At 44.3% G+C, this 27,702-nt stretch overlaps 1 protein-coding gene across 3 annotated transcripts; it reads left to right on the top strand.

The window, feature by feature from the left end:
• The first annotated feature begins 2,988 nt into the window (after window positions 1-2,988).
• IL2RB (interleukin 2 receptor subunit beta) lies at window positions 2,989-27,404 on the top strand. 3 transcript variants are annotated; one of them, XM_081879479.1, is made up of 10 exons: window positions 2,989-3,057; window positions 7,547-7,669; window positions 11,207-11,321; window positions 13,435-13,510; window positions 15,232-15,337; window positions 20,187-20,332; window positions 21,890-22,061; window positions 23,629-23,749; window positions 25,044-25,128; window positions 26,070-27,404. In XM_081879479.1, the coding sequence occupies exons 1-10, from the start codon at window positions 3,024-3,026 to the stop codon at window positions 26,865-26,867; spliced, it is 1,776 nt and encodes a 591-aa protein (XP_081735605.1). In that variant the 5' UTR covers window positions 2,989-3,023; the 3' UTR covers window positions 26,868-27,404. The 3 variants fall into 3 exon arrangements, with proteins under 3 accessions (XP_081735605.1, XP_081735606.1, XP_081735607.1); XM_081879480.1 differs by having other exon boundaries at window positions 3,039-3,283; XM_081879481.1 differs by lacking the exon at window positions 2,989-3,057 and adding an exon at window positions 7,396-7,465.
• Window positions 27,405-27,702: the final 298 nt, after the last annotated feature.

Raw genomic sequence — 27,702 nt, 5'->3', positions numbered from 1 at the left:
TCTTCCAAAATCCTTGCAAAAGTGGGATGAGCCAGTACAAACAGAACTGCAGAGAAATTAGAGGTTTCTTTTTTTTTCAGAGAAGGGGTAAGAAGCAGATTTAGGGATGGGCATGTATTGTTTGCAATATAAGTCTAATACATGTCTATATAATGGGTTACCAATGTGGTGCTTTTGTGTACACATGTGTCCCCAAAGGTCCACCATGATGTTCCCAGGGATCCTCTCCCCTCAGTGGAATTAACTTTGAAAGAAGCATTCTGTTACAGCCTATATAATAAGTTGCAGCATGTGTGTAATGCCTGCAACAATTTATCCAGTTTGCAGTGTGCAGAGGGGCAACTTCTGGTCTCTATCTTTATGGGCATGTTTGTGCAATAAATTTAAAGCTCTACTGAGAATACATCTCTTCAGTCTGGCTTTTCCTGAATAAGCATGCAAGGAATACATGCTTGGTTAGAAGTAAGTCCCACCAATTTCAGTGGGACTGATTCTGAGCGTAGAATTGCAGCCTGACTCTCCTTTCACTTTTATTTCCCCAATTATGAGCCTATAGTCAGTGCTTTTTTTTCTTACCTTTTAAAAATCATTGTATAGCACAGTCTGATAGAAGCTGCTGTCCAAAACATCTGACCTTGTAATTTGAAATCATCTTCATTATAGTGCTACAGGTTTGCAGGTTGCTTTCAATGGTCTCATTGGGTCTGCTCCATCTTATCTGTAAGATGGGAGTCTGTAGTAGAAGGAACAGCTGCAGTAGTCAAACCAGTCTCTTTGTTCATTTAATGACCCCAACTGAGCCTGCTAAGCGCCTTTTTCACATGTCTAAAGAGTTGGCCAAGTACAGATGTGTTGCCATAAAAAACGATAAGCCAAGGGCTAGTCTGGGCTAGTCTCATCTGGAGCTGGTGGCTGAGAAGACACAGAAGTTTGACTTGCACCCTGTACTGAAATCAAAGCTATGGCTTTGGGGGCCTCGCTGGAAACCTAATGGGGGAGCAAGAGCTGCTGGAACATTAATGCCACAAGTCAGCTTATATATATGCATAAATAAAACTATATATCTAAAAGACACCACCAACTCCAGTGACCTTAATTTCAAGGAAACTAAAACTGAGGTAAGCGCTACCACCCATGATGTCTTTCACCACTCAGAGACTAGGGCACACATAGCACTGACCTTAGAAGTGGAATATTGTTTCCTGGGAGAAGACCTGTGAACTAAGTGTTAAAATGGAAGAAGGAACAGCAGTGCTCTTGGAGCAGATTAAGTTGATGCTTCAGTAGCAGGTAGAACAGCAAACCCAGTCTTAAAGGAGCAATGGAGACTTTTCACATGCAGCTGAAGGGGTGTTCCCACTTGAGGTGGTGAGGGTCTGTCTGATCAGCTGCTCTGAGGCACTGTGAAGGACCCAGAAGCCCAGTGCTTTAGATGTGTGGTGCAGATGTGGCCTGAGTTGGAGATGATATGGATATTCTGGCTACAAGTGATGTGTTTTTATTCTTTTTTGCCTTGCCTCTTGGCTGATAGCCCCTGTGGCCATTTGAACTGTGATGGTTCAAGGGAAGTAATAGTGCCAGGGAAGATCAAGGGAAGTAATAGTGCCACTGTATTCTGCTCTGGTCAGACCTCACCTGGAATACTGTGTCCAGTTCTGGGCACCACAGTTCAAGAAGGACACTGACAAAATGGAACGTGTCCAGAGGAGGGCAACCAAAATGGTCAAAGGCCTGGAAACGATGCCTTATGAAGAACGGCTAAGGGAGCTGGGCATGTTTAGCCTGGAGAAGAGGAGGTTAAGGGGTGATATGATAGCCATGTTCAAATATATAAAAGGATGTCACATAGAGGAGGGAGAAAGGTTGTTTTCTGGTGCTCCAGAGAAGCGGACACGGAGCAATGGATCCAAACTACAAGAAAAAAGATTCCACCTAAACATTAGGAAGAACTTCCTGACAGTAAGAGCTGTTTGACAGTGGAATTTGCTGCCAAGGAGTGTGGTAGAGTCTCCTTCTTTGGAGGTCTTTAAGCAGAGGCTTGGCAACCATATGTCAGGAGTGCTCTGATGGTGTTTCCTGCTTGGCAGGGGGTTGGACTCGATGGCCCTTGTGGTCTCTTCCAACTCTATGATTCTATGATTCTATGATTCTATGGTTCTTTCACACATGCAAAACCCCTCAGTTGACAATGCACTTCTCAAGCAATGAACAATGTGCATGCGTAAACTCCTGGGATCTTCTGGTCCTAGTACTGCAGCTGACTGGCTAAGTGGTAAACAGAACCAGTCATTGCAAAACCTCTTTGTGCAGATCTTTTAAATGGGGATAGCCCCGGCTTCAGAACTGACTCAGTCAATCGCACCTGCATATGTGTCTTTTGAAGTGCTGACACTTCTTGATGTGTGTCCTTGAATCACACAAAAACAAGAGCCCCACACCCTTTAAAACCTTATGTAACAAACATTAGCCTCTTCTTGGAAACGTTCAACCTCAACCTTCCCAGGCAGCTTAGTCAAGAGCTCAACTGCTCAGATGGTTAGGAACGTTGTCTGATTATTAGATCATAGGACAAACAGAAAGGAATGGCCAGGAGCACCGTGCTTTACAGGCATGCTTCTCAGAGGCATGTAGTTGGCCACAACCACTAGATGGACATTTGACCTGATCAAGGATGGACAAAGGCTTGAGGCAGAAGACCTCCAGAGCCCCCGGACAGTATTGTCTTGGCAGTGAGCCCAGATAAAGGCTTCCAGGCCTTTGACTCATGTTTAGGGCATGACTGAGGCTCCTTCTCCCTTGCCAGGGCCATGCAAGGTTGACAGGGGGCTATGGGAGGGAGAGGCCTGTCTCTTATCTATCAATCGTTTCAGTCTACTCTATGCTCGACACTTTTTGACACTCGATTCCCCACCCGTACACATCACCTTTACGAATCAGGAAGTGGGATGTGGTGTGGTCTGGGGCTTTCTCACTGTTGGCCTTGCGAGCCCTATTGATACTTCAGGGCCTCATCTCGCTCTGAGATGGCAAAGGAGCTGCAGTTTCCTGTGTCAGAGAGTAAGTACCAGAAATGAGTGAGTATGAGAGGGAGCTAGTTCACTGTCTGCTGACAACTTGCACCTTTCTGATGCCATCAACGGTCTACTCTGTAGGGTAGTGGTCTCACTGCAGCAGGCTGAATTCCAGACCAGCTGTCCTCATATACTGGGCAATCAGCCTTTGGCATGGCAGCTCCAACCTGACTCATGAGACTGCGAGACGAAGAGCACCAGTTTGCAGCCAGGTAAAGTACATAGGTATTAAACAGTTCTCTGCATAGGGATGACTTAAAGAGAGAAAAGCTTTTCAAGTGAGCTTTTGATCTGACAGGTTCGGCATGACTGAGAGTGCTTGTTTAATTATTGTGGCAATGCACAAAAGGAGACCTGCCGCGCAGTTGGTCCCATCTCCAAAGGCTCTTAACTTCATGGGACCCCTGCAAAGACCTAGGTCCCCCACTCGCTAGTGGGTAAACCTCATTGAGTAAATAATGTGTACGATTGTGCTGCACATCCCATTGGAAACACTGAGACTTAAGCTAACCAAAATTCATTTTTATCCATTTATTTCAAGGGGACTTAGTCACAACTTTGACTGAATACCAGCTGGGTAGATGAATGCTCCAGCTTCCTGGCATACTGTGGCTGAATTCTTGGGGATAATTTTCACCCCCTTTCTTGCTAATGTAGCGTGACCACTTACACATCACCAAAAAAAGAAAAGAGGATACAGATTTATAATTTAATTTAGATGTATAATTTATATGCAGTGCTATTTTTCTAGAAAAGAGGTGCTGGAACTCACCATGAACTCCTCCCTTGTTTTCTTATAATGGCAATGGCGCCTAGCTGAGAGGTGCCGTAACTGAGTTCTGGCTGAAGAAAAGCCCTGTTTATATGTATAAATGGAGATTCAGAAATATGATAATCTAATACATCTCACCATAGCTTGGAGGACTATGTCCAGGTGACCTGTATGCTTGCTCAGTCTGCTGCCCATGTGCCAACTGCGTTGCTATCTTAGTTGGCTAGGGTGTGGTGCGGTTAATGCCAAGGTTGCAGGTTCGACTCTCACATGAGACAACTACATATTCCTGCATTGCAGGAGATTGGGTTAGATGATCCTCAGGGTCCCTTCCAACTCTACAATTCTATGATTCTATGATCAAGGCTGTTGTTCTCTCTTCTTATGCTTCTTTATCTTTAAGCTTGACTTGGACCAGACAGCCCTACAAACAGGGGGTTGTCTTCTGAAGTTCTTCCAATGAAGGACTCACCTTTGTAAAGTAAGAGCACATTGTCACCCTATCAGAGTGACCTGAGGCTTCAAAAACAAATGACAGCACAAGCCTGTGAATGCTTGTTTCGAAGGAAACCCAACTAAAGGCCTCTGCTCCCATATACATGTGCATAGACTTTGATAAACTCATAGAGGATAAATCTATTCATGTCTGTTACCCATCTTGGCAAACAATGGCTTTTTTGGGTTCAGAAGCAGTATGGTCGCCAGGTGCTGGGAACAAACGGTGGAATATCGCCAACTCCAGCATGCCCTGCTAATCTGGCTGGCCACTTCTAAAGGAAGGAGGCTAGGCTAGGCTAGACCTTTGTGTGATCTAGGAAGCCAGTTCTTACATTCTGATTCTTATCTTTTTGGAATCAGTGCTCATTTTACAAGTCAGCCATGGGCTCAGTTCTTCGAGGAACAGAAGTTTTATTCACACCTCTCATCTCTTCATAAAAAAAATTCTACTAATGCTTGTGGGTATCATGCTTTCATGTAAATGGTAGGACATATGTAGAAATAAATTATAATGTATTATAATTGTAATGGATATTATAATAGGTTGGGGGCTTCTGAATGATCTCTCAATAATTCTACTCCCACCACCCCGACCTATGAAATTGGTTGTAAAAAGAGATGGTTAAAGAGGTCAAACCAATTCAACAAGGTTAGCCTTGTAGATTCCATTTTGTTGGAATGGTGGGCTTTTGAGTAACTAAGGAGATGGCCAAGTGTAGGTGATTTGTTGCCCTGGAAACAAATGGTAAGAGATGCTTTAAGAAAGGATCGCCTGGCTGGATATTATGTCAACAGATCAGTGTTTGTGAATGAAAGGAATACGCTGGAGTCCTGGACCTAAGTCCAAAAGGGACACAGACATGACTTGCTCCCTGTGAGAATACTCTTAGCAGTGTTGAACCAGTCATTCTGATTACAGATAGGTAGCCGTGTTGGTCTGCCATAGTCAAAACAAAACAAATTCCTTCCAGTAGCACCTTAAAGACCAACTAAGTCAGTTCTTGGTATGAGCTTTCATGTGCATGCACACTTCTTCAGATACACTGAAACAGAAGTTTCCAGACCCTTCTATATAGTGAGAAGGTGGGGAGGGGTATTACTCAGAAGGGTGGTGGGAATGGGTGATTGGCAGATAGCTGTGATGAGCCTGTTGACGACTCTTAACGACTGCAATAGGTCTTACAGGAAAAAGCAAGGGGTGAAAAGGTGAAAAATGGCTTTGTCATGTATAATGAGATAAGAATCCAAGGTCTTTGTTCAGACCAGGTTTCTCCATGGTTTTAAGTTGTAATTCAGCAGCTTCTCTTTCCAGTCTATTTCTGAAATTCCTTTGTAGTAAAACAGCTACTTTGAGATCTTGTATAGAATGTCCTGGGAGATTGAAGTGTTCTCCTACTGGTTTCTCTGTCTTGTGATTCCTGATGTCCGATTTATGTCCGTTTATTCTTTGGCGTAAGGTCTGGCCTGTTTGTCCAATATAGAGAGCTGAAGGACACTGTTGGCATTTTATGGCATACACAATGTTAGACGATGAGCAATTAAATAGTCCCGAGATGGTATGTGTGATGTTGTTGGGGCCAGTAATGGTGTTGTCCGGGTGTATGTGGCAGCAAAGTTGGCATCTGGGTTTAAAAATGAATTGGTGAAAGAGAGAATGTAAAATTATAGTATATTAAGACAAATTATTAAGATAAAAATAAGGTTGGAAGGATTTGCTGAAATATCAAATTGAATTAGAATACAAAAATGGGAGGTGTGAGGAGGTCAAGGAAATAAGTGAATGTAAGCAAGTGATGTATAGGTTTGACTTGTTCTTTATCCTTTTTTCTTTTTTCTGTTTTTTGATGGTGTATTGTTTTTTCTATTTTTCCCCCTTTATTTTGACTGTTATTTAATCTTTAAAACTTTAATAAAAATTTATTTAAAAAATAAATAAATAAAAGAATCCTATAAGTCTATGAAGCTCCAGTGGAACAGCACGTGCCCAGTGAATTGTTGCTCAGGGATGTAACTGAAATTTTTCTGGTGCTTTTTATTATATGGTTTTATACCTTATTGCTACTACAAAAGAATCTGATGCACTGAAGATGTGAGGTGCCTTACCTTCCGCTGGTCTAAAAAACCCTCTATAATTCCATATGTTTAAAACAGATGAACATAGTTTACTGAAGTCATTGCATCATTTTAGCTAAGAGTATTGAGTTGTATCTGAGTAGACCCACTGAAATGAATGAACCTAAGTTCGTCGTGTGTATTAAGTGGGTCTTCTCTGAGTAGGACTAGCATGGGATACAACCCATTATTTGTATCTTGGCTGGTTGTTTTAAATTGCTTTCAATGTTTGATCAATTGGGGTTACCTTTCTTTTTACAATTTAAGCTTCTTTACAGCAAAGGGAAAGGGCTTACTTCTAGCAATAACTTGTTTAGCTTTTGAATACGACAACTTTGAAAGAATCCCACTTTCTGAGTCAGCCTTTGATTGTGAAATCTTCCACTGCAAGTTTAAATGTCATCACTGCTGATTAGTCTGTAAATACTGAGAAATGCAACCAGGAAAGGAGATATATGAACATCAGCCTAATTGATGGGGTAATGTCATCTTCTGATAAACTGGGGTCAAGGGAAAACCCAAGGAAAGTATGGGCCATAGTATTTTGCTGTTTCATATCTGTTTAACGTGTGTGTGCGTGTGTGTGTGTGTGTGTGTGAAGCTCCTTCCACAGAGAATAGAGCTGCACCAAGACATTTTGTTGCCCGAGGCAAAGAGCAGACTGATGCTGCCACCTCATTCAACTTAGAGAAGGGAACTGGACTGGCAGATAAATCTTACTTCTACACCAACAGTGGAACAGCCAGCAGAGCTGAAAAGGCTGAGTAGAGTCCCAGCTCTGATCTTCAACAGAGGGGAATGGACAGGGGATTAAGGAGGAATAGTCAGGAGGGCTGTGGCCCCCCAGCACCTGCCACCTGAGGCAATTGCCTAATGCTGCCTAATGGCAGGACTGGTCCCTAGCAAATAAACATGCAGGGCTTGTTCTCAGTCAGAACTCGCCAGAACTCAGTTTCGGCACCTCTCAGGTGGGTGCCATTGCCACTCTAAGAGAATGAGGAAGGTGTTCATGGTGAGTTCTAGAAAAACAGCACTGGGAATATGTGTGCTTGCTGTTGAGACTCCATCTTGATTGCCACTTTTTATCCACCAGTGTTTCACTCTGCAGTCATGAAGACCAGCCCTCCAGCACTGCTCTACATTCTGTCAATCTTGATGGCATTCACCGATATGTCTGCACCATGTTGGCAGCCTGCCCCATCTGGGCCTTCTCCAGGTAAGCAGCAGTGAGACTGATGTTGGAAGAATGGCTCTGCCTCACTACAACAGCTTCTACTGTGTTCCCCCATAAATCCATTTCACATTAAGCTACTGTTATGTACTGAAGTTCTCACCCTGGACCAGCAGGGGGATACGGTAGATAGTTTTCACTCAGGTCCACATATGCAAATAAGGGATTGAAAATGATGTTCAGTGATTGGATAGTTACAGAAAATGGTTACTGTTGCATTCTAGTGGAGCTCTATATAAGCAGGCTGGCTGAACCCTTCAGTTCAGTTCTGTTCTGGCCTGTGAATAAACAAGAGCTGTTTGAAGAATCGCTGTGTCGGCTGATATGTTCACCCACAACTTAACAGCTACAAATGTTTAAAAACAAAACACAACATTTTTTTAAAATTTAACTAGCTATAGAACATGTATTTTCTCTCAAAATACAGTGGTGCCCCGCAAGACGAATGCCTCACAAGACGAAAAACTCGCTAGACGAAAGAGTTTTCCATTTTTTGAGGTGCTTCGCAAGACGAATTTCCCTATGGGCTTGCTTCGCAAGACGAAACATCTTGCGAGTTCTTGCGAGTTTGTTTCCTTTTTCTTAAAGCCGCTAAGCTGCTAAGCCGTTAATAGCCGCTAAGCCGCTAAGCCGTTAATAGCCACTAAGCCGCTAATAGCCGTGCATCGCAAGACGAAAAAACCGCAAGACGAAGAGACTCGCAGAACGGATTAATTTCGTCTTGCGAGGCACCACTGTATACATTTCAAAACCTATTTTGATATCCCTTTTTGAACTGAAAACTGAGTTGCAGCCTTCAGAAAAGTGAGCTGGATAGCTTTATTCCAATCCACACGCTGGCCAGGGAAGTGAGGATCAGACTGATTTGTATCAGAATATGCAAAGAGTGGTTTCTTTAGGTTTCCCCAAATGTGCCAGAAAGCAAGCCCCGAAATTCTCTGCCATGCACTGAAGTTCCACAGCAGGAGTTCTTCAGCAGTCCAGTTAATGTGGGAAGGGTTTCCTTGAAGGTGGAAAAGCCCCAAACACCCCACCATAGTAATAAAATTTGTTGCATATAGCCAAAGGCCTTTGCAAACATCACTTAATTCATTCTGCAGAATTAACAACTGACAATATATGATGTACATCAATAGCATTCAAAAATACGTCATTGATAAAATCCATATCTACTATATTCACTGCTCATGTAACTCAACTCCATAAAAGCCATTAATAAAATGCATTTTTTAAAATGTGCATGTGATTTCTTGGCACCTGTGACAAATGACAGCACCATATAATAAGTTCTATAAAACTGGTTTATCTAATAATCACTCTGTCACAATCTTGTTAGATGTTTGATCCTCCCACTGTAGAAAGATGAATGCTAACCATTTTTCTCATGGGTCAGCATATAACGGGCAGAATAATAAACTGTGAGTTGTATCACCATATAATATAATTGGAGCCAACATTTGGGCTTCTGTTGTGGCATGCATATATTATCTCCCTTGCAAGATACATGAATGGAATTATTTTGAAGGCAAGTCCTGTGAACACCCTTAGTAATTAGAGGAAGGTTACTGTCTGAGTATAATGTGCCCTCATATACAGCCCCTCCAGGCTTGTGTGGGGTTTTGCAGATGTATGCTGCAAAATGTCATTGACACAATAATATTGCATTAGTGGTGGCATTATGCAGAACCGTCCACACATCATTCCAATTTATTCGTTTTTGTTCAACACTTCCCTAGGGTTACCACATCTGGAAGGTCCCTCTTGTGCTATAGTGTGACTCTCTTGGCTGTGTGTATATGAATAAAAGCCAGTCTCCTCTTGCAGCTGGAGTTGGGAATACGTAGAGGCCTGATATGCTCTCTGTGAGAATCCAAAGCAGTAGCTTTGGTGACCTCCAGAACCCTAATGGGGGACCGAGAGCTGTTGAAGTGTTAATACTCTGAACCTTATGCTCAGCTTGTGTGTGTGTGTGTGTGTGTGTGTGTGTGTGTGTGTGTGTATACCATGAAGAGGTCACAAGCTCCCAAGGAAACCATACCCAAGTTTTACACAGAGACCCCGACTTCCATTACTGCTTAGAGATTGGGGTGCATGTAGCACCATATCATAAATAGATGAAATTGTTGTACATGTCTCTGACAAGCCCTTTTGAGAAGCATATTGTTGCACACCACCCCAATCTGTGAGCAGTGTGCTCACCCAGAGTTTGTGTTTCTTCTTGGATTGAGGCTTAGTGGAGACTGTGTTGTCTTTATGATATATGGTTTATTTGCACAAATATACAATCTGAGCCTATGATGGAAGGGTCTCACCCCCAGTAGCGGAAGAAGGGGATGCAGGGGGTGTGGGCTGTCCCAGGTGTGACAAAATGAGAGGAGTGACAAAATGAGGGGGGGTTTTGGGAAAAAAATGGGCTCACGAACGTTTTTAGGAGCAACGTGGTGGCTTAGGCGCCTGCAGGTTCTGTGCTGTCTGAAACAGCAGTGTGGGACTTGCATCTGCCTAGTGCCTCTATCTCAGCCGCCCTACAGTTGAGGGGAAGCCGGCAGAGAGGTTCCAAGCGTCAGAGAGGCTCACCCCGCCCCCATGGGTGGATCACCCCACCTCCATGGGCATGGATCGCCTGGCCCCCAACTACAGGACATGCCCCTGAACCAGGCACCTAAGAGGCTAGCTATACCTCTCAGCACCACCAGAGAGTCTTGTTTCTCCCATAGCTGCAGCCTTGGATTCAAACAGAAATCAAATGTTGCTCAGGCTTGCTGCTTTGCTTCTAGCTCACATCACTGCCACTCAATTCCAGACTCTGGCTTCATCTTTCTCTGGGGAGAAGAAGAAGATGAGTTTGGATTTGATATGCTGCTTTATCACTACCCAAAGCGGCTAACATTCTCCTTTCCCTGCCTCCCCCACAACAAACACTCTGTGAGGTGAGTGGGGCTGAGAGACTTCAAAGAAGTGTGACTGGCCCAAGGTCACCCAGAAGCTGCATGTGGAGGAGCAGAGACGCGAACCCGGTTCACCAGAATATGAGACTACCGCTCCTAACCACTACACCACACTGGCTCCCGCCAGTGTTGAAGGAGGGACCCCACCCATTTGCCATCTCATACAGAACTCCTTTCCTTTGTTTCCCTGAATGGCCCATAACCCAGGCTATCACCCCAACAGGAAGCTAGCCTGGCTATATTTTAACACCAGGGGTTAGGAGGGCCTCTACATACAGCCTACTTCCTCCTCCCCCCAACCCCCCCCCCCCTTATAACAACATTAAAAACAGTTTTCAGTTGGCAAAGAAAAGGGAATTCTGGTTGGAAAAGATGGTGCCCTTGCCTGTATTCAAGGTCCAGGTGGGCCACAAAGGTCATCCAAAGGCAAATGGGATGCCCCAAAATGAAAGTAATTCTCTGAGCTTGTGTGAAACCATTCTTATACTCCCCAAACAGAATAACCTATCTTAATATTTTTCACAGAGCATCAAATGAAACTCCGTGCTATTTAGCCTCACCTTTTCATTAACAGATTCCTCGAGTCTCAGTTGCTTTTATGACTCAGTGGAGATTCTCTCTTGCACTTGGACTCCGATGAAAAATATCACTGAAGCACAATGTCAGCTCGAGGTTCGACTTGAGTCAACGTGAGTAATGAGTGAAATATATTTATGAATGATAAAGAACAGCCTTGCTGTACTATCAGGACTATTGTCCTCTCTTTGGTCTTGTTTTTAAGGATCATATGCTGCCTTGTAGCTCATGCCCCATCTGCACTATGCATATAAAACAGTATCGTAGCACTCTAAACTTTCCCCAAGCAATTTTGGGTTCTGTGATTTGTAAAGGGTGCTGAGAGTTGTTAGGAAACTCCTATTCCTATTCCTCTTACAGGGACACAGGTGGCGCTGTAGTCTAAACCACTAACCCTCTCTGGCACCCGAGGCGGCACAGCCCGTACAGACTGCACATGTGTGGCGACCGTATGGGATGCCACACATGCACAGTCCTTATGGGATGCCAAACATGTGCAGTCCATATGGGCTGCCGCTTGCTTGCAGTGGCTGTACAGGCTGCCGCACGAGCGGCATCCCGTACGGACTGCACACACGCAGCAGCCCGTACAATCACCATGCAAGAGCAGCAGCCGGTACGGATGCCCATACGGACAGTGCACGAGAGCGGCAGCCTGCATGGGTGACGCACAAGCGGCACTCGTATGGACTGCGGGCGCCCTCAGCCACTCAACAGCTGGGGGAGAGGCAGGGGCCATCTTGTCACCCCTCCCAGAGTGGCATCCGGGATGGCCCACCCACTCCGCCCCCCCTTCCTACACCACTGGTCAGGGGTCCTTTACCTTTTTTTATTCCTCTTACAGAGCTACAGTGGCTTAACAATTGATCCCTCTTCCCAGGGAACTCTGGGGATTTTAGTTCTGTGAGGGGAATCCTACCAATTCTCAGCACCCTTAACAAACTACAGTTCCCAGGATTCTTTGGGAAAAGCTATGACTGTTCAAACTAATATGATACTGCTTTAAATGTGTGGTGCAGATAGAGCCAAAGAAGACTGCTATTGCAAAGAATATTTACAGTATGTTTGCCTCTGAAAGTTATTGCAGTATTCTATGCTACTCCACCTATTTGAGGAAATGTTCCAGCTTGTTTTGAATATCCCTTATAATAAATAATAATAATAATAATAAATTTTATTTATATCCCGCCCTCCCCAGCCGAAGCTGGGCTCAGGGTGGCTAACAACAATCAAAATAATCCAACGGTTCTAAAAAATTTCATTATAAAAATTAATTAAAATCAAATTGATCATTTGCTCTGTGCTTTTAGTACTTTTAAGGACAGCTGGAATCTGGAAAAGCATATTGGGAGATAGCAGCTCCTCCCTAACTTCTAAGAATTCATTTAGCACTTGACTTGGTTCATCACATATAATGGTTTATTGCCTGACAACAAGAGCATGTCAAGGCTTGCATATGTGAGCAAGCCATAGCAGGAATGGCTTGGTTGCTATGATTCATGTCTTGGTTAACCTCGCGATTGGGCTACTGCAATGCACAATGCCCTGCCTTACAACAACAACAACAACAACAACAACAACAACAACAACAACAACAATTTATTTATACCCCGCCCATCTGGCTGAGTTTCCCCAGCCACTCTGGGTGGCTCCCAATCAAGTGTTAAAAACAAAACAGCATTAAATATTAAAAACTTCCCTAAACAGGGCTGCCTTCAGATGTCTTTTAAAGATAGGATAGCTGCTTATTTCCTTCACATCTGAAGGGAGGGCGTTCCACAGGGCGGGCACCACTACCAAGAAGGCCCTCTGCCTGGTTCCCTGTAACCTTACTTCTCGCAATGAGGGAACTGCCAGAAGGCCCTCGGCGCTGGATCTCAGTGTCCGGGCTGAACGATGGGGGTGGAGACGCTCCTTCAGCTATACAGGACCGAGGCCGTTAAGGGCTTTAAAGGTCAGCACTAACACTTTGAATTGTGCTTGGAAACGTACTGGAAGCAAATGCAGATCTCTCAGGACCAGTATTATGTGGTCTCGGCGGCCAGTCCCAGTCACCAGTCTAGCTGCCGCATTCTGGATTAATTGCAGTTTCCGGGTCACCTTCAAAGGTAGCCCCACATAGAGCGCATTGCAGTAGTCCAAGTGGGAGATAACTAGAATGTATGAAACAGCCACCAAACATGAAGCTTGAGGAGCAGAGCACCTCACAGGAATTGTTTCTTACAGGTCTGACAGGTACAAAGGACCGGAGACATGTCAACTGCAAGGTATAGCCAACAGGAGCTGTGAGCTGAACGTTTTGGTGGGTAATCTAATAAGAAAATGCTAGCTAACGAGGAGAAGCTGTTTGTTGCTCTCATTATAATTGTTTGAAAATACATTTGCTGCAATAATTTAGAATTTCAAGTGCCCCTAGATCAGGGGTCAGCAAACTTTTTCAGCAGGGGGCTGGTCCACTGTCCCTCAGACCTTGGGGGGGGGGCGGACTATATTTTGAAGAGAGAAAAAAATGAACGTATTCCTATGCCCCACAAATAACCCAGAGATGCATTTTAAATAAAAGGACACATTCTACTCATGTAAAAACACGCTGTTTCCCTGACTGTCTGTGGGCCGAATTTAGAAAGCAATTGGGCCAGATCCGGCCCCCCGGGCCTTAGTTTGCCTACCCATGCCCTAGATCCGGAATAGGCAAACTTGGCCCTCCAGATGTTTTGAGACTACAACTCCCATCATCCCTAGCTAACAGGACCAGTGGTCAGGGATGATGGGAGTTGTAGTCCCAAAACATCTGGAGGGCCGGGTTTGCCTATGCCTGCCCTAGATTCTGCTACAATTTTAGTCTGTTTTCCCTTTGTGAGCAGCTGTGCCATAAAGTTGAAATTTCTGCCCCAGCAGCAGAGAATAGCTCAAAATTATTTACTGTTAGGATGTAGGGAACCAGAGGTTATACCACCAATACTCCTCTCTCCATGTTGTTTTGGTTATCTCCTTCTTCCTTGGAAGGGGGAGGAAAAAGGGGCAGCATTCCTCTGATATTCCTCCTACATCAGGTGCAGGGAACCTCTGGCTCTCCAGATGTTTCCAAACTGCAAAACCCATCATCCCTGGCCATTGGCCATGTTTGGTGAGGCTGATGGGAGTTGTAGTTTAGCAACATCAGGAGTGCCAAAGATTCCCCACAGCTGCCTCACACCATTCTTCTATGGATATATCTCTACAGCCTGAAAACTAATCTAATAGCCCTAGGATATGTGTTTTATTTTTTATTTATCTGTTACATTCATATGCTGCCTTTCTGCAATGAGAGCGGTCCTTAAGGGGCCTTACAATCACAATCCATAAAATTACTAAAGAGTACAAAGTGTTTAATGTCATAATAAAGCAACTCACCATTGAATGATGATGGTGATGATTAACTTCATGATGAACCTAATTTGCCCTTTCCAAAATAATGCACAAACTGAAATGGGACAGCTCACCTGGTTAGAGCATGGTGCTGGTAATGCCAAGGTTGCAGGCTCGATCCCAATATGGGACATATGCATATTTCTGCATTGCATGGGGTTGGGCTAGATGATCCTGAGGGTCACTTCCAGCTCTAAAATTATTTGATTCTATACATGTATTCATGAAAATTACATTATATTATAGGAAACTGCTTTGCAAAAATGTGCTTGTTAGGCAAAATTATGTGTCTTAGGATAAATTCACACTAAAGTGCTGATTAATTTTCATGAAGGCTTTTTTGGGGGTGGGGAGGAAAGCGATATGGAAATGTGGAGAACTGAACTGGGAAAGTGAGAAACAGAGAGAGAGAAACCAAAACTGACACGTTCACCCATTGCTACTTCCAGTTACAATTTGTGAAGCTGGGTGGTGGGGTGAGCAGGTGTGGCACAGCTGTCAGGAATTTTTGACTCACCAGCTGATGGGTTCAAATTATAGATACTAGCCTTTCCAACTATTATTTCCAACATCCCTAATGATAGTATAACTGATAATGCTTTTATTTGTCTTCAGAAATTTGACATGTCTATTACACACGCTATTCTTGTGGAAGTGTATTGCCATAATGGGCAGAACTGGACGTGGATGCAGAATCAAAGGATGTGTCCTTTTCAGAACCGTGAGTTTAAAGTGCCTACATTTCTTGATGCAATGCACTGTGCTATCTTTTTGGACCATATAACAAGGTTCCTTCCAGATGTTGCTGGACTACAGCTCCCCTCGTCCCATGCTAGCTCAGACGGATGGGAGTTTGAGTCCATCAACATCTAGAGGGTACCATGTTGACTACTCTGATATCATGCCTTTACCTATTCACTGCACCTGAGTTCCCATTTGACAGCTTCTACACAGCCAGTTTGTTGTTCAGCTGTGGATAATAGGACATGAGTTCATCTCAGGGCAAATAATCTTGCCTGGATGGAAGCCATTGTGATGCTTCACAATCCATTGTAATGCACAGGCACCCACTGGGCAGCTATAACCCCAAACTGTCCTTGAAACCCAATCCCAAATATATATTCACACACACAACCAAGGCTGTGCCCTGCCTTGGTTCACATGATCAAATTTTGGGATTGAGCTCTATGCATCTACCCTCAGCCCCTTTGCTCCAGCTTTGATCCTCCTTTGCACAGACCAGAAACCATGGTTACATGAAAACTGGGAACTATGGTTAATGGCTTCCATACAATCCAGATCTAGAAACCAACTTTGTACCAGGGTATAAAAGTTGGTTTCCAAATTCTGGCTTGTTTAGAAGCCAATAGCCGTACTTCTCCAATTAGCACATAACAAGAAGCCATTGTTTTACTGCAGGTTCTGGGTTTGTTTCATTACTTGGGTGGTGGAAGGAGTAAAGTGGCAGCAACAGGACTATGTGTGGGTGCAAGTTAGTTGTGCAGATCCCTGTAGAAGGGCTGTAACCCATTGGTATAGCATAGACCTTGGATGCAGAAGGTCACATCTCCAAATAGAACTGGGAGAGACACTTGCCTGAAAGCCAAACCACTGCCAATCAGTGTGGAAAATACTGAGCTAAGTGGACCAATGGTCTGTCTCAGAATAAGGCTGCTCTCTGTGTTCCTGTATTATTAAATCAGGATTTGATTGTGTGAATGCAGTTGCTGTTTGTGTACCTTCATAAGGAGAAAGACACGTGGCAAGCAACAGCCCCATGCACCTAAACCCTAATGATCGATGAATCATTAGCATCATAGAATTTTAGAGTTGGAAAGGACCCAGAAGACCATCTCATCCAACCTCCTGCAATGCAGGAATCACAACTAAAGAACCCATGGCAGATGGCCACCCCTCCTCTGTTTAAAAGCCTCCAATGAACAAGAGTCCACCACCTTCCAAGTAGCACCAAAATAAGGTTGCAAAAAAGAGATGCTTTATTTGTAACTAACATGACATTAGCAGTCATCAAGGTCAGGAAAGGACAATGAGTGTGTACCAAGTCCATATAACTTAGAATGGGCCAAAGATAAGAGTAGGGCTGAGCCCAACCACATCTTCCCTCTTGTCATTTCATGTAGTATCTTATCCTGCCATCAGATCTCCTGTTCTTGGGCGTCAAACTGACAGTAAATGAGACAGACAAGATACTATGGCCAGGGTGGAGGAACTTCTGATTATCAGCCACAGCAAACCCAATAAACTTACTCCTGTTATGGCTGTGACTCCTTTAAGATGGACTCCACTGGCCCCTAGACGTGCAACAACAAGCGTTCAGCTCTTTCATTTCCTAGGTGGGCAGGGCTCTTTTGCCAAAGAATATGTAGTTATTTGCCCTGGTGGCTATGTTCTATGCCCACTGTCAGTGGACGTAATGCCTCTGAATACCAGCTGCTGGAAGCCACAGGAGGGGAGGGTGCTCTTCTGCTCAGGCTCTGCTTTTGGGCTTCCCACAGGCATCTGGTTGGCCACTGTAAAAATAGGATGCAGTACTAGATGGACTAGTGGCCTGATTCAGCAGGACTTTTCTTATGTTTAACTCTACACATTTTATTGGTGTTTTTCTTTATCTCATTGTAATTCTATCTGCTGTCCACCACCCTGCTGTGTTTTTTAAAAAATAAAAATGTGGTCTATAAATTATTTTCATAAATAAACATTAAGTCAAAAGGGAGAGCAATGTAAATGGTAAACGTCTCTCTCTACCACCCCCTTCCCCTATAGCTGTTACAGCTGTGACTCCTGCAAAGGGACCCACCCCCAACAGAAACAGAGGGAGTGTGGCATTGGTTCCTGACTGTACAGCAACAAACACTTGGTTATTTCAGTTCCCCTACCTGCAAAGAGGGGACGCAGGTGGCGCTGTGGGTAAAACCTCAGTGCCTAGGACTTGCCGATCGTCAGGTCGGCGGTTTGAATCCCTGCGGCGTGCTGCACTCCCGTTGCTCGGTCCCAGTGCCTGCCAACCTAGCAGTTTGAAAGCACCCCCGGGTGCAAGTAGATAAATAGGGACCGCTTACTAGCGGGAAGGTAAACGGCGTTTCCGTGTGTTGCACTGGCTCGCCAGATGCAGCTTGTCACTCTGGCCACGTGACCCAGAAGTGTCTCCAGACAGCGCTGGCCCCCGGCCTCTTAAGTGAGATGGGCGCACAACCCTAGAGTCGGACACTACTGACCCGTACGGGCAGGGGTACCTTTACCTTTACCTTTACCTGCAAAGATGTTCCATTTATTGTTCCTCCAGTAGTGAGTGACAGGTGTAAGTTAGATGGGAGGACAATGTGGTTTGTCTCACTGCAGGCATTGTAGCTGTGATCAGGGGCGGGGGAAGGGGGTGCAGTAGGGGCAGTTCTCTCTGGGTGTCACCACTGAGGGGCATGGCAAAATGCCGGGTGGCACTCATCGTGGGACCTGTAGCGCGCCTTAGCCACACATCTCTCCTGGGAGAGACGTGGTGGCTTGGGTGAGCGCAGGCTCCCCGCTGCCCAAATGGTCCACCCGCCACCTGCCCCTCAGCTGTAGGGTGGCTAAGTGGGAGGAGGCCCTGCGGAGTGCCCTGCCCTGGTTCGCTCCTCCCCGCAGGCAGCTGGCCCCACCTGGGCTTGCTCCACCACTGGCTGTGATTTTCTATCTGTGAGACAGTCATGCAGAGAAGAGTGGAGCAAGGCCCGTTTTCACTGAGAGATTGAGGCTTACTGCTACAACAGACTGTGCTACAAGGATTGGGAAACTGTGGACTCCATCATCCCAAGCCAAGATAGCCAATGACTGAGTATTATGAATATTGTAACTTAACAACATATGGAGTTACAGATAGGTAGCCGTGTTGGTCTGCCATAGTCAAAACAAAACAAATTCCTTCCAGTAGCACCTTAAAGACCAACTAAGTCAGTTCTTGGTATGAGCTTTCGTGTGCATGCACACTTCTTCAGATAAGCTCATACCAAGAACTGACTTAGTTGGTCTTTAAGGTGCTACTGGAAGGAATTTGTTTTGTTTTAACATATGGAGTGTCGTAGGTTCATTCAGTTCAGATTGCATTTTAATGCAAGCCTACCCCAAACAAGGGAAGTAATAGTATTGTTCTATCCTGCATTAGACCACACCTGGAGTACTGTGTCTAGCTTTGGGCGCCACCATTTATGAGGGATATTGACATGCTTGAACATCTACAGAGGAGGGCAACCAAGATGATAAAGGGTCTAGAAACCAAGACTTGTGAGGGAGGTTGAGGGAGCTGAGTATGTTTAGCCTTGGAAAGAGGAGACTGAGAGGGGAGCCATTTTAAAACATCTACAGGGTGTCACATGGAGGATGGAGCAAGCTTGTTTTCTCATTTCTTCAGGAGCTAGGACTTGAATCAGTGGCTTCAAGTTACAAGAAAGGTGATTCCGAATAAACATAGGAAGAACTTTCTGATGGTATGAGCTGTTGGATAGTAGAATGGACTCCCATGGGAGGAGGTGGACTCTCCTTCCTTGGAGGTCTTTAAGCAAAGGTTGAATGGTCATCTGTCATGTACAGTATGATCTAGTTGAGAGTCATGCATTGTAGGAGATTGGACTAGTTGACCCAGAGGTCCCTTCCAACCCTACAATTCTATGTTTCTATGATTCTGTGTAGCAAACCTTAGAAATTTGTACTTCTCCACATTTTGAGATGCAGTTCTCAACCCCCTAGAAATGCATTAAACTGTGTATATTAGTAGGAAAGGTGCATAAAAACACATTAAAAAGAGAATATTTTATAGTCTTAGCAAACTGCTTTAAGGTTTCATTTACAGTTAAGTGATATACATTTTTTTCTTAAATTGCATGTGTGTTTGAAAATAACACAAAATGCATTGCATTAGGGGAAACTGCAAAAATGTATGTATTAGGGAAAATTGTATGTGGCAATGCGTACTGTATCGTAGGAGAAATGCACACTTAATTGCTAGCAGATTTTCGTGAGGAGGATTTTTTTCTAATGCAAATTGACGTAGAACTGTTTTGAGCTGAGTTGAAGATTAGAAAAAGGAGAAACTGAGAAGAACTGAAATTGAAAGATTCATCCATCGCTACCTTTGGCTAAGGCACACAGTAGAGACTTAAAATGCTGCATTTCATGTTGTGATTTGCATGCTGTTCTATACACTAGAGAGTCTTCACCTGGTGCACATTACCTGTTGGATTTCCCTGCCCCTGCAGCCCCCCTGAACTGTCAATCATGAAGGTGTCATCTGCACATGTGCAATGCCTGTCTCAAATGCACACACGTCAGCTTAACTGCCAAGTGGGTGTGGCTCAAGTTTTCCTTTCAGATTGAAGCTGGTTTCAGAGAAAAGGCACCAAACAACATAATTTCTCGAGAAGCGACAGGATAGCTCTGTGTTGCGGGTAACTTCATGTGTAGACAGATTCAAAAGTCAGCAGTGGAAGAGCACTGGAACCACAGCAAATGTTAAGGTGTACCCAGCTCAGCAGTTTTGTTGTTAATGTTACCTGCTGGTCCTCTCTTCTTCTCTTTAGTTCGACTGCGGTCTCCTTGCAACGTCCAAATGGAAAATGACGACAAGCTTTCCTACAATTTAACTTGGAAGCTCTGTGCTCTCTCACATTATTTAGAAAATGAGGTGGAGTACCAAATACGATATAAAAAAATAGATCCTAGCAAGGTGAGTGTGAAGAGACATTGATATGGATGGTAAAGACTTGATCTGGTTTATTCTTTTTCAGTCCACTTTCCTTTCCTTGGACCCAGAAAGCCATTTTAATACAAGATCCAAAACAATAAAGTGATACATTTTAGAGGTGCAGCAGAAATGCTACCTTCTCTTGAGAAAGCAGGGGCACCAACTATACCTTCCCTCAATATTGGTGGGTAGGGGACTGAACCCCCCAGTTTTGAGGGGGCTGACATCTCCTGCCACAGCCAAGCGCCCTCTGCGTTCCCCAGCCCCTACCTGGGAGATCAGGAGCGGGGTGAGGGCTGGAATGAGCAAAGGCAAAGATGGCCCTCCAGGTGTCCTGCCCCCACCCGGCACATGCTGGGCGACATCATGTGACACATCACATGGCTGGGCCCCCTCCATGTGGGGGGCAAGTCGGTACCCCTGTGAGAAAGTGAAGTATTTATTGGTTAGCTGCCCATACTTTTTGTATTAGAAGTTAGAAGGTCAAAGAAGTCAGGCTCTTGTGCCTCAGTCAGTTGATCAACCCTAACAGAACAGATCAGGATAATCAGTGAGTGTGTGTCCATATTGAGATTAAGGAATTGTTGGGCAGGTCCCAGTGCAATACCTCAAGGAACACCTCTCTCCATATGAGCCCACCCGGACCCTGAGATCATCATCTGAGGCCCTTCTACGAGTACCTCCTCTTTGAGAGGTCCCGAGAACGGGAGTTTTCTGCAGTGGCTCCCCATTTGCGGAATGCTCTTCCCAGGGAGGTTTGCTTCGCACCTTCATTATACACTTTTAGGTGCCAGGCGAAAACTGTCCACTTCAACCAGGCTTTGGGCTGATTGACATCCAATGCCCTTTTAAATGTGTTGTCGAAGGAGGGGATTATTGGATTGTTGCTGTTTTTATATTTATCATGTATTTTGCAGTTTTTATAGTGTAGTTTTATGTTGTGAAGCACCCTGAGATGGACAGATGCTCTACAAATTTAATGTAATAGTAGTAGTAATGGATACAGCTTTTGGCACTTCGTCATTTAGAGAAAAGGTGAGCTAGAGGAGATACGGTAGAGGTGTATAAAAACTCTGCTTGGTGCAAAAAAAAAAAAAGTGGCTTGTGAAAAGTTTCCCTGCCCTCTAATAACATTAGAATTTGGGAACATCCAATGAAGCTGATTGTTGGAAGATTCATAATTACTCAAGAAAATACTTATTTACAGAGTGCATAATTATACTACGGAATTCAGTCCCAAGAAGTAGTAGTGATGGCCACCAACTTAGATTACTTTAAGGGAGGCTTAGATAAATTCATGGAGGATAAAGCAATCAGTGGCTACTACCCAGGAACTACATCCACTGCCAGATGAGAACAGAATGCTGGACTAGATGGGTTCTTCTTACGTTCTTCTTACGTTCTTCTTACGTTCTTCTTACGTTCTTCTTACGTTCTTCTTACGTTCTTCTAGAGGGCAGCAATGCACAAACATGTTGGGTATAATCAAGGAGTGCACACAGTCTGAAATCATTCCCCATCTTTGACTCCATCTTGCAGGCTTACATAATCAGCTCCAATATTCAGGATCAGAGGTGGATGAAATTTGAGACTCTTTCTCCTGACACAATGTATGAGGCCGCTGTTTGTGTGAAGGTAAAAAAGAGCACGGCTCTTTACAACAGCACATGGAGCGAATGGAGCATGCCTGTAACATGGACGACCCATAAAGGTAAGGCTCACAGAACAAAACCTGTAGGGTACTTGAAAAATGGGTCAGATAAGGACCCCAAAGCCTTTATAAATTTGGGGGTGGGGTGGAATTAGTGTCAAACAGGCTCTGAGCATGTAATCAGGGATGTATCTATGTACTGGAGCATGGGGGCGGGGGAGTCTTCAAGAAAAGCATATACTTTCCACCCTGGCTAGATCTACACAGCTGTTCAAAAAACGCTCTGAAAACACTCTGGAAAAAACCCTTTAAAGCTCACAATGGAAAATACTGAGTTGAGATTTCAGCTCTGCAGCGCCATCTGGTGCCTCTGTGTTATAATACATTTATAATGTAATTTGACTAATGTAGCTGTCAGTGTAAAAACATCTTGCATTATCACATACAGCCTGCCACTCTAGGAATGAGCAAATCAGACTATTTTTAGCCTATGTCAATTTCACATGAGATCACCCATAAGTCTGTTCAGTCTCATTCAGACGTTAATTTGAGATACTGCATTTTTTTAAAAAAATTGCATGAAGATTCACGCTTAAAAGTGCAATTTTTTACATTTCCCCCCTTCAAAGTATGCATTTCCAAACCTTTTTGATCCTTGTAGGTTGCAGGCCTGAGCATACTTACTACATCAAGGTTGTCTACATGGGGCCCCTGAGACTCCCCTTGCTGAAATTAAGTATTCAAAAAACAAAAACACAAAAAACCCTTCTGTGGTTGCCCATAAAATAGGATGCAGCAGTCAGGGGTGATGGGAGTTGTAGTCCAGCAACACTGGCAGGCCACAGGTCCCCCATTCCTATTCCATAGGTACCGTTTTTAGGCCCTTCTCAATTTTTTTTCCCTTATTTTACATATCTGCTTTTAATCTGGAAGCCATCCTGGGACACTTTAGAGGTTATCAAGGTGTGTGTTCTCAAGGGAAAAGCAACAAAATAAAAGTGCAAATATTATTTGCTATTAATTATTCAAGGCAGCACTACAAAAAGTGCTTCAGCCACCCATATATAAATATTCCCTTCCACTTTTTTTGTTGAATGGAGACCAACACTTGCAGGGGTGCATTGAATTCCACACCCTTAAATCCATGCACTCCATCTGAGGATGAAGGCTGAGCCAAAATTTCCCAGAAGACATTTTTTCAGAGAAAAATTCTGAGATTGCGCTCTCTCTTTTCTAACCCCTTAGAGAAAATAATGCCACTTTGCAGAACTTTTTCTGAATATTCTCCACTGTAGGGGTGGGTGGGTGGGTGTTAGTAATGCCAACCATTCCTCCTCCCTTCTTCCCTCACAATTCCATGGAATGACAATAGCCCAGGATACTGTGGAGGTTGTAGGAAAGGGGCTAGCCTAACAAAACAGCACCACATGCAAAAAGAATCTTAGGAAACAAACACTGCTAAGAACCAACCCTGGGTTGGTGAATTTCTCCCACACCTGGAGAAATTCTGTCTCTCTGCACACTAATAGGGTGGATAATTTTAAGAGGCGATTTGTATACACCTGTTCCTTTGGTTCAGATGGGAATCAACTGTCTTCCATGAACGGCTAATTCCTCCTCTTTGTAGGGGATGCATCGTCTTCAAGTCTGCTCCTGACAGTTCTTCTCTCCCTTTTGGGGAGTCTCGTCTTCATCTTCCCCTTCTTCATCGCCATTTTCCTGAGGGGCAAATCACCAGCATCAAAACGGTAACAGGGAACAGAGATCTTGCTTCCATACTCTGACACTAACTGTTTCCTTAGCCAACAGCTAAACTGTGATAATGATCACTTCTGCATGTGATGGGAATGAGGTGGTAGAATGGGCTGTAGCTTCTGACTGCAGCTGGAAAATTCCACTTTTAATGATCCTTGATGTGAGCACTTCCTAAGCAGAAAATTAGCTGAGCAAGGAAAGGACTCATCTTGAACCTTTCTCCCCTAGGCTTTAGTTTTCTTTGTGCAAGGAGTTTTCTTCTGAAGGGGAATCTTCAGACATGATACCCACACACACACCTGCAGTCTGAAGGAGTACAGACTGTCTTCTCCACTGCCTCATGTTTCTACCACTGCACTCTGCTGAATGGGCAGAACCAGCCTGAAAAATGGCATAAAGGTTTTCTCTGAATTTTTGAGACCTAAGTCAGAAATCTCACATGGTTCCCAGTCATCCAAATCCTCTGTTTCTGTTGTTGTCGCTGAGGAAGAGGGAGAATGATGTGTCCTTAGATTTCATTCATAATAAGGACACGGGTGGCACTGTGATCTAAACCACTGAGCCTCTTGGGCTTGCTGATCAGAAGGTCTGTGGTTTGAATCCGCAAAACAGGGTGATCTCCCGTTGCTCTGTCTGAGCTCCTGCCAACCTAGCAGTTTGAAAGCACACCAGTGCAAGTAGATAAATAGGTACCGCTGTGGCAGGAAAGTAAACTGCGTTTCCATGCACTCTGGTTTCCATCACGGTGTTCCCTTGTGCCAGAAGCGGTTTAGTCCTGCTGGCCACATGACCCAGAAAGCTGTCTGTGAACAAACGCCGGCTCCCTTGGCCTGAGAGCTAGATGAGCATCGCAACCCCATAGTCACCTTTGACTGGACTTAACTGCCCAGGGGTCTCTTGCCTTTCTTTTACCTACTAGGCAGAGGCTTTATGTTGCTGTTAATACCCTTTTTGCAACTGAACAAATTACATTTTTTATTATTTAATTGTTAAATCTGTATGCCGCCCTTTACCTGTAGATCTCAGGGTGGTTTACAACATAAAATTACAATATAAAAAGCCCACTAATAAAAATAAGAACAAAGACAACCTAATAATCCCCCCTTCCACAAAATGTCTAAAAGGGCATTTTTGATGTCCATCAACCAAAGCCCTGGTTAAAGAGCTGCCAAACATTCACACGACTAGTCCACCACCCTCCTCCATTCCTGGCTATGCTTAGTTGTACTGTTGTCCAAACCCATATTCCCTTTGCACCCTTCTCACCCTAAGTTCTGTTTGCTTTAGCTTAAGGAAGGTACTGAAGATCCATTTGCCAGACCCTGCTGAGTTCTTCCCATCTCTCACTGCTGTCCATGGAGGAGATATCCAGGTAAGGTGGACTTGGAGGTTGAGGGGGTAAGGAGATGGAGGACAAGACTGCTGCCTGTAATTCGGGATGGGTAGTTTTTGCTTATCTTAAGCTTCTCATTTATCCAACCTTAAGTGCAGCTTGCAACATTTCACTCTGCATGTTTTTTTTTTGTGTGGCGCAGTAAAGACTCTCAGTCCCTCCTATTGTAGTATTTGTATTCAATCTGATTTTTGTCTGTCTGAAGGTTGCTATTGGTAAATTTAGACAAGTCATAATCCACACAAATATTGCATATCTGTGGTAGGGATTAATCCATCAATTTCATTTTTTTTCTCAGTTTCATATTTTTCCAGTCTTATGTTGAGTTTGCCACATTGGTGCTATTGAAAAAATAGTCATCACAAAAAATAATAATAGTGTGCATTTCTCCTGATATACTGACATTTATGTACAATTTCCCTTAATATAGTGTATTTTTGTACACATTATTTGCATGGAGAACTGCATCTCAAAATTCAGAGAAGTGTGAATGTTGAAGGCGGGAGCTGCTTTTCAGCCCACATGTTGTTTCAAGGAAGTGCAAATTTGGTAGAGTCATGTGAAAATTCAAACTGAAACACATTTTCCCCCCTCCAGTTTTAGCCCTTATTGTAAGTAGCATGACCACAGTCTTTGCTATTATTTATTTGTTGACATGTTTTAAAACCACCCTGCATCAGTTAGAAATCAGGGTGTTATACAAAAAGAGATAGCACCTGTGAAAATGGGTCCTGCCAACTGGATCCAATTCCCCAGCCCTGGATTATAGATCAGGGGAAGCTATTCTGTATGAGTTCAATTTATTGAACTACGTGAATGGAACACTCGCCAACTTCTGCTTGTTTCTTTGATGGTGGCATCGCAGCTGTTTGAATGTTACCCTTTATTTTCTTTTTGTGCTTCCTCACTAAAACCAACAGAAGTGGCTGTCCTCACCAGTGCCCATGTCTTCCTTCTACCTGGCTGCAGCAGTTCCAGATGTTTCTGTGCTTGAGGTGATGCAGAAAGGCAATCAAGAGCCTTGCCTCCTCCTTCCCAAGGAACATCCTACTAATACGGATGCACCAGAAACTAGTGGACATTCTTCATCCAGCTGCTTTACCAACCGGGGCTATTTTTTCTTCCACACCGATGATTCCCTCGAGATTGAGCCCTGCAAGGTGTATTTCACCTACGACTCTCTTACTCAAGAGATCAGTGGCAGTGAGGACAGTGACCCTGACTCCTACAAAGTGCTCCATGAAACTTGGGACAGCCGGTCGCCGCCACCTGCCTACAGCATCATGGCAGACCAGGAGAGTGAGTCTTTTCTGCAAGAAGCAAAGGTCCCAAACCAGAAGGTTGGAGGTTGTCCAAGGACTCTTCCATCATCAGAGAGCTTCCCCATGACATCAGAAGTGAAAGAGGATGAGAACAAAGAAGGGAGTGAGGCCATTGCTCACCCCAACAAATCTCCGGAAAAGTATTCCATGGACTTTTCATGTGTCTGGGAGCCGTCTGGCAGCAATACTGATGGAACAGAAGCAATTGGAAGGGTAGACCCTTCTACAGGCTCTGTGGAAGACAATGGGCCTGCATTTCCCCAGCCTATGATTCAGAACTCAGGCCAAGCCAATGATCTCTGCAGAGCTGCATCTTCCAGTCAGGTGCTGAGTTCTTCAGAAGCCTACCTGACCCTGAGGGATCTTCAGGGCCATTATGGCCATCACTCAGTCTGAATTCTGGACCGTCCCTGAAAGCAAGAAAGCATCAACACCATCAGTTAAACGTCATCAAAGAAAATGGAAGGGAACATAAGGCTTTTAACAGGCAATGGGACTTACATTTTAACTCTCTTCTCCCCCTCTCAATATGCAATAGTGACCCCCACCCCGTAGTGTTGGGAAGCCAGGAGAGCAACAGAGCCCCACCCTTACCGCCTCACTGGATGCTAATGAAGTATAAGGAGAGGGTTTTGAGGTGCTGTAAGGGGTGGGTTTAGGGGGGCTAGCTGTAAGGGGAGGGGGTTGGTGAGTTATAAGGGCGCGGTGAGCAAAGAGGGCAGGGGTACAGCCCCTAGTAACTAATGAAAATGGTAATAGGAACCAGATTTATGACACAGGGTGGGAAGCATATGGCTGCATTTTATCTTGAAAGTGGTTACCCAGAAACTTATAAATGGAGCCCATTGGCATCTGTTAATCCATTTTCTTGAATAAATTCTTGAATTTTGGGAGCAAGTGATATGCCACTGAGGCATGTCTTTCCCACAGAAACCTCTGCTTTCTCCACTTGGTACACCCTACTGTGGATAACATGGACAATGGCATTCTTGTGCCCATTAGGAAGCAAAGATCCTACCTCGGTACAGTGGTACCTTGGTTCTCGAACTCGATCCGTTCTGGAAGTCCTTTCAATTTCCAAAACATTTGCAAACCAAGGTGTGGCTTCTGATTGGTTGATTGGCCCCAGAAACAATGCCGACAGCCAAAACGGACATTCAGCTTCCAAAAAACGTACAGAAACCGGAACGCTTACTTCTGGGTTTGCGGAGTTCGAGAGCCGATTTGTTTG

This window comes from Podarcis erhardii (assembly GCF_964252035.2).
Source record: "Podarcis erhardii genome assembly, chromosome: 10".
Classification (NCBI taxonomy): domain Eukaryota; kingdom Metazoa; phylum Chordata; class Lepidosauria; order Squamata; family Lacertidae; genus Podarcis; species Podarcis erhardii.
This window is presented reverse-complemented; position numbering and strand designations above follow the sequence as displayed.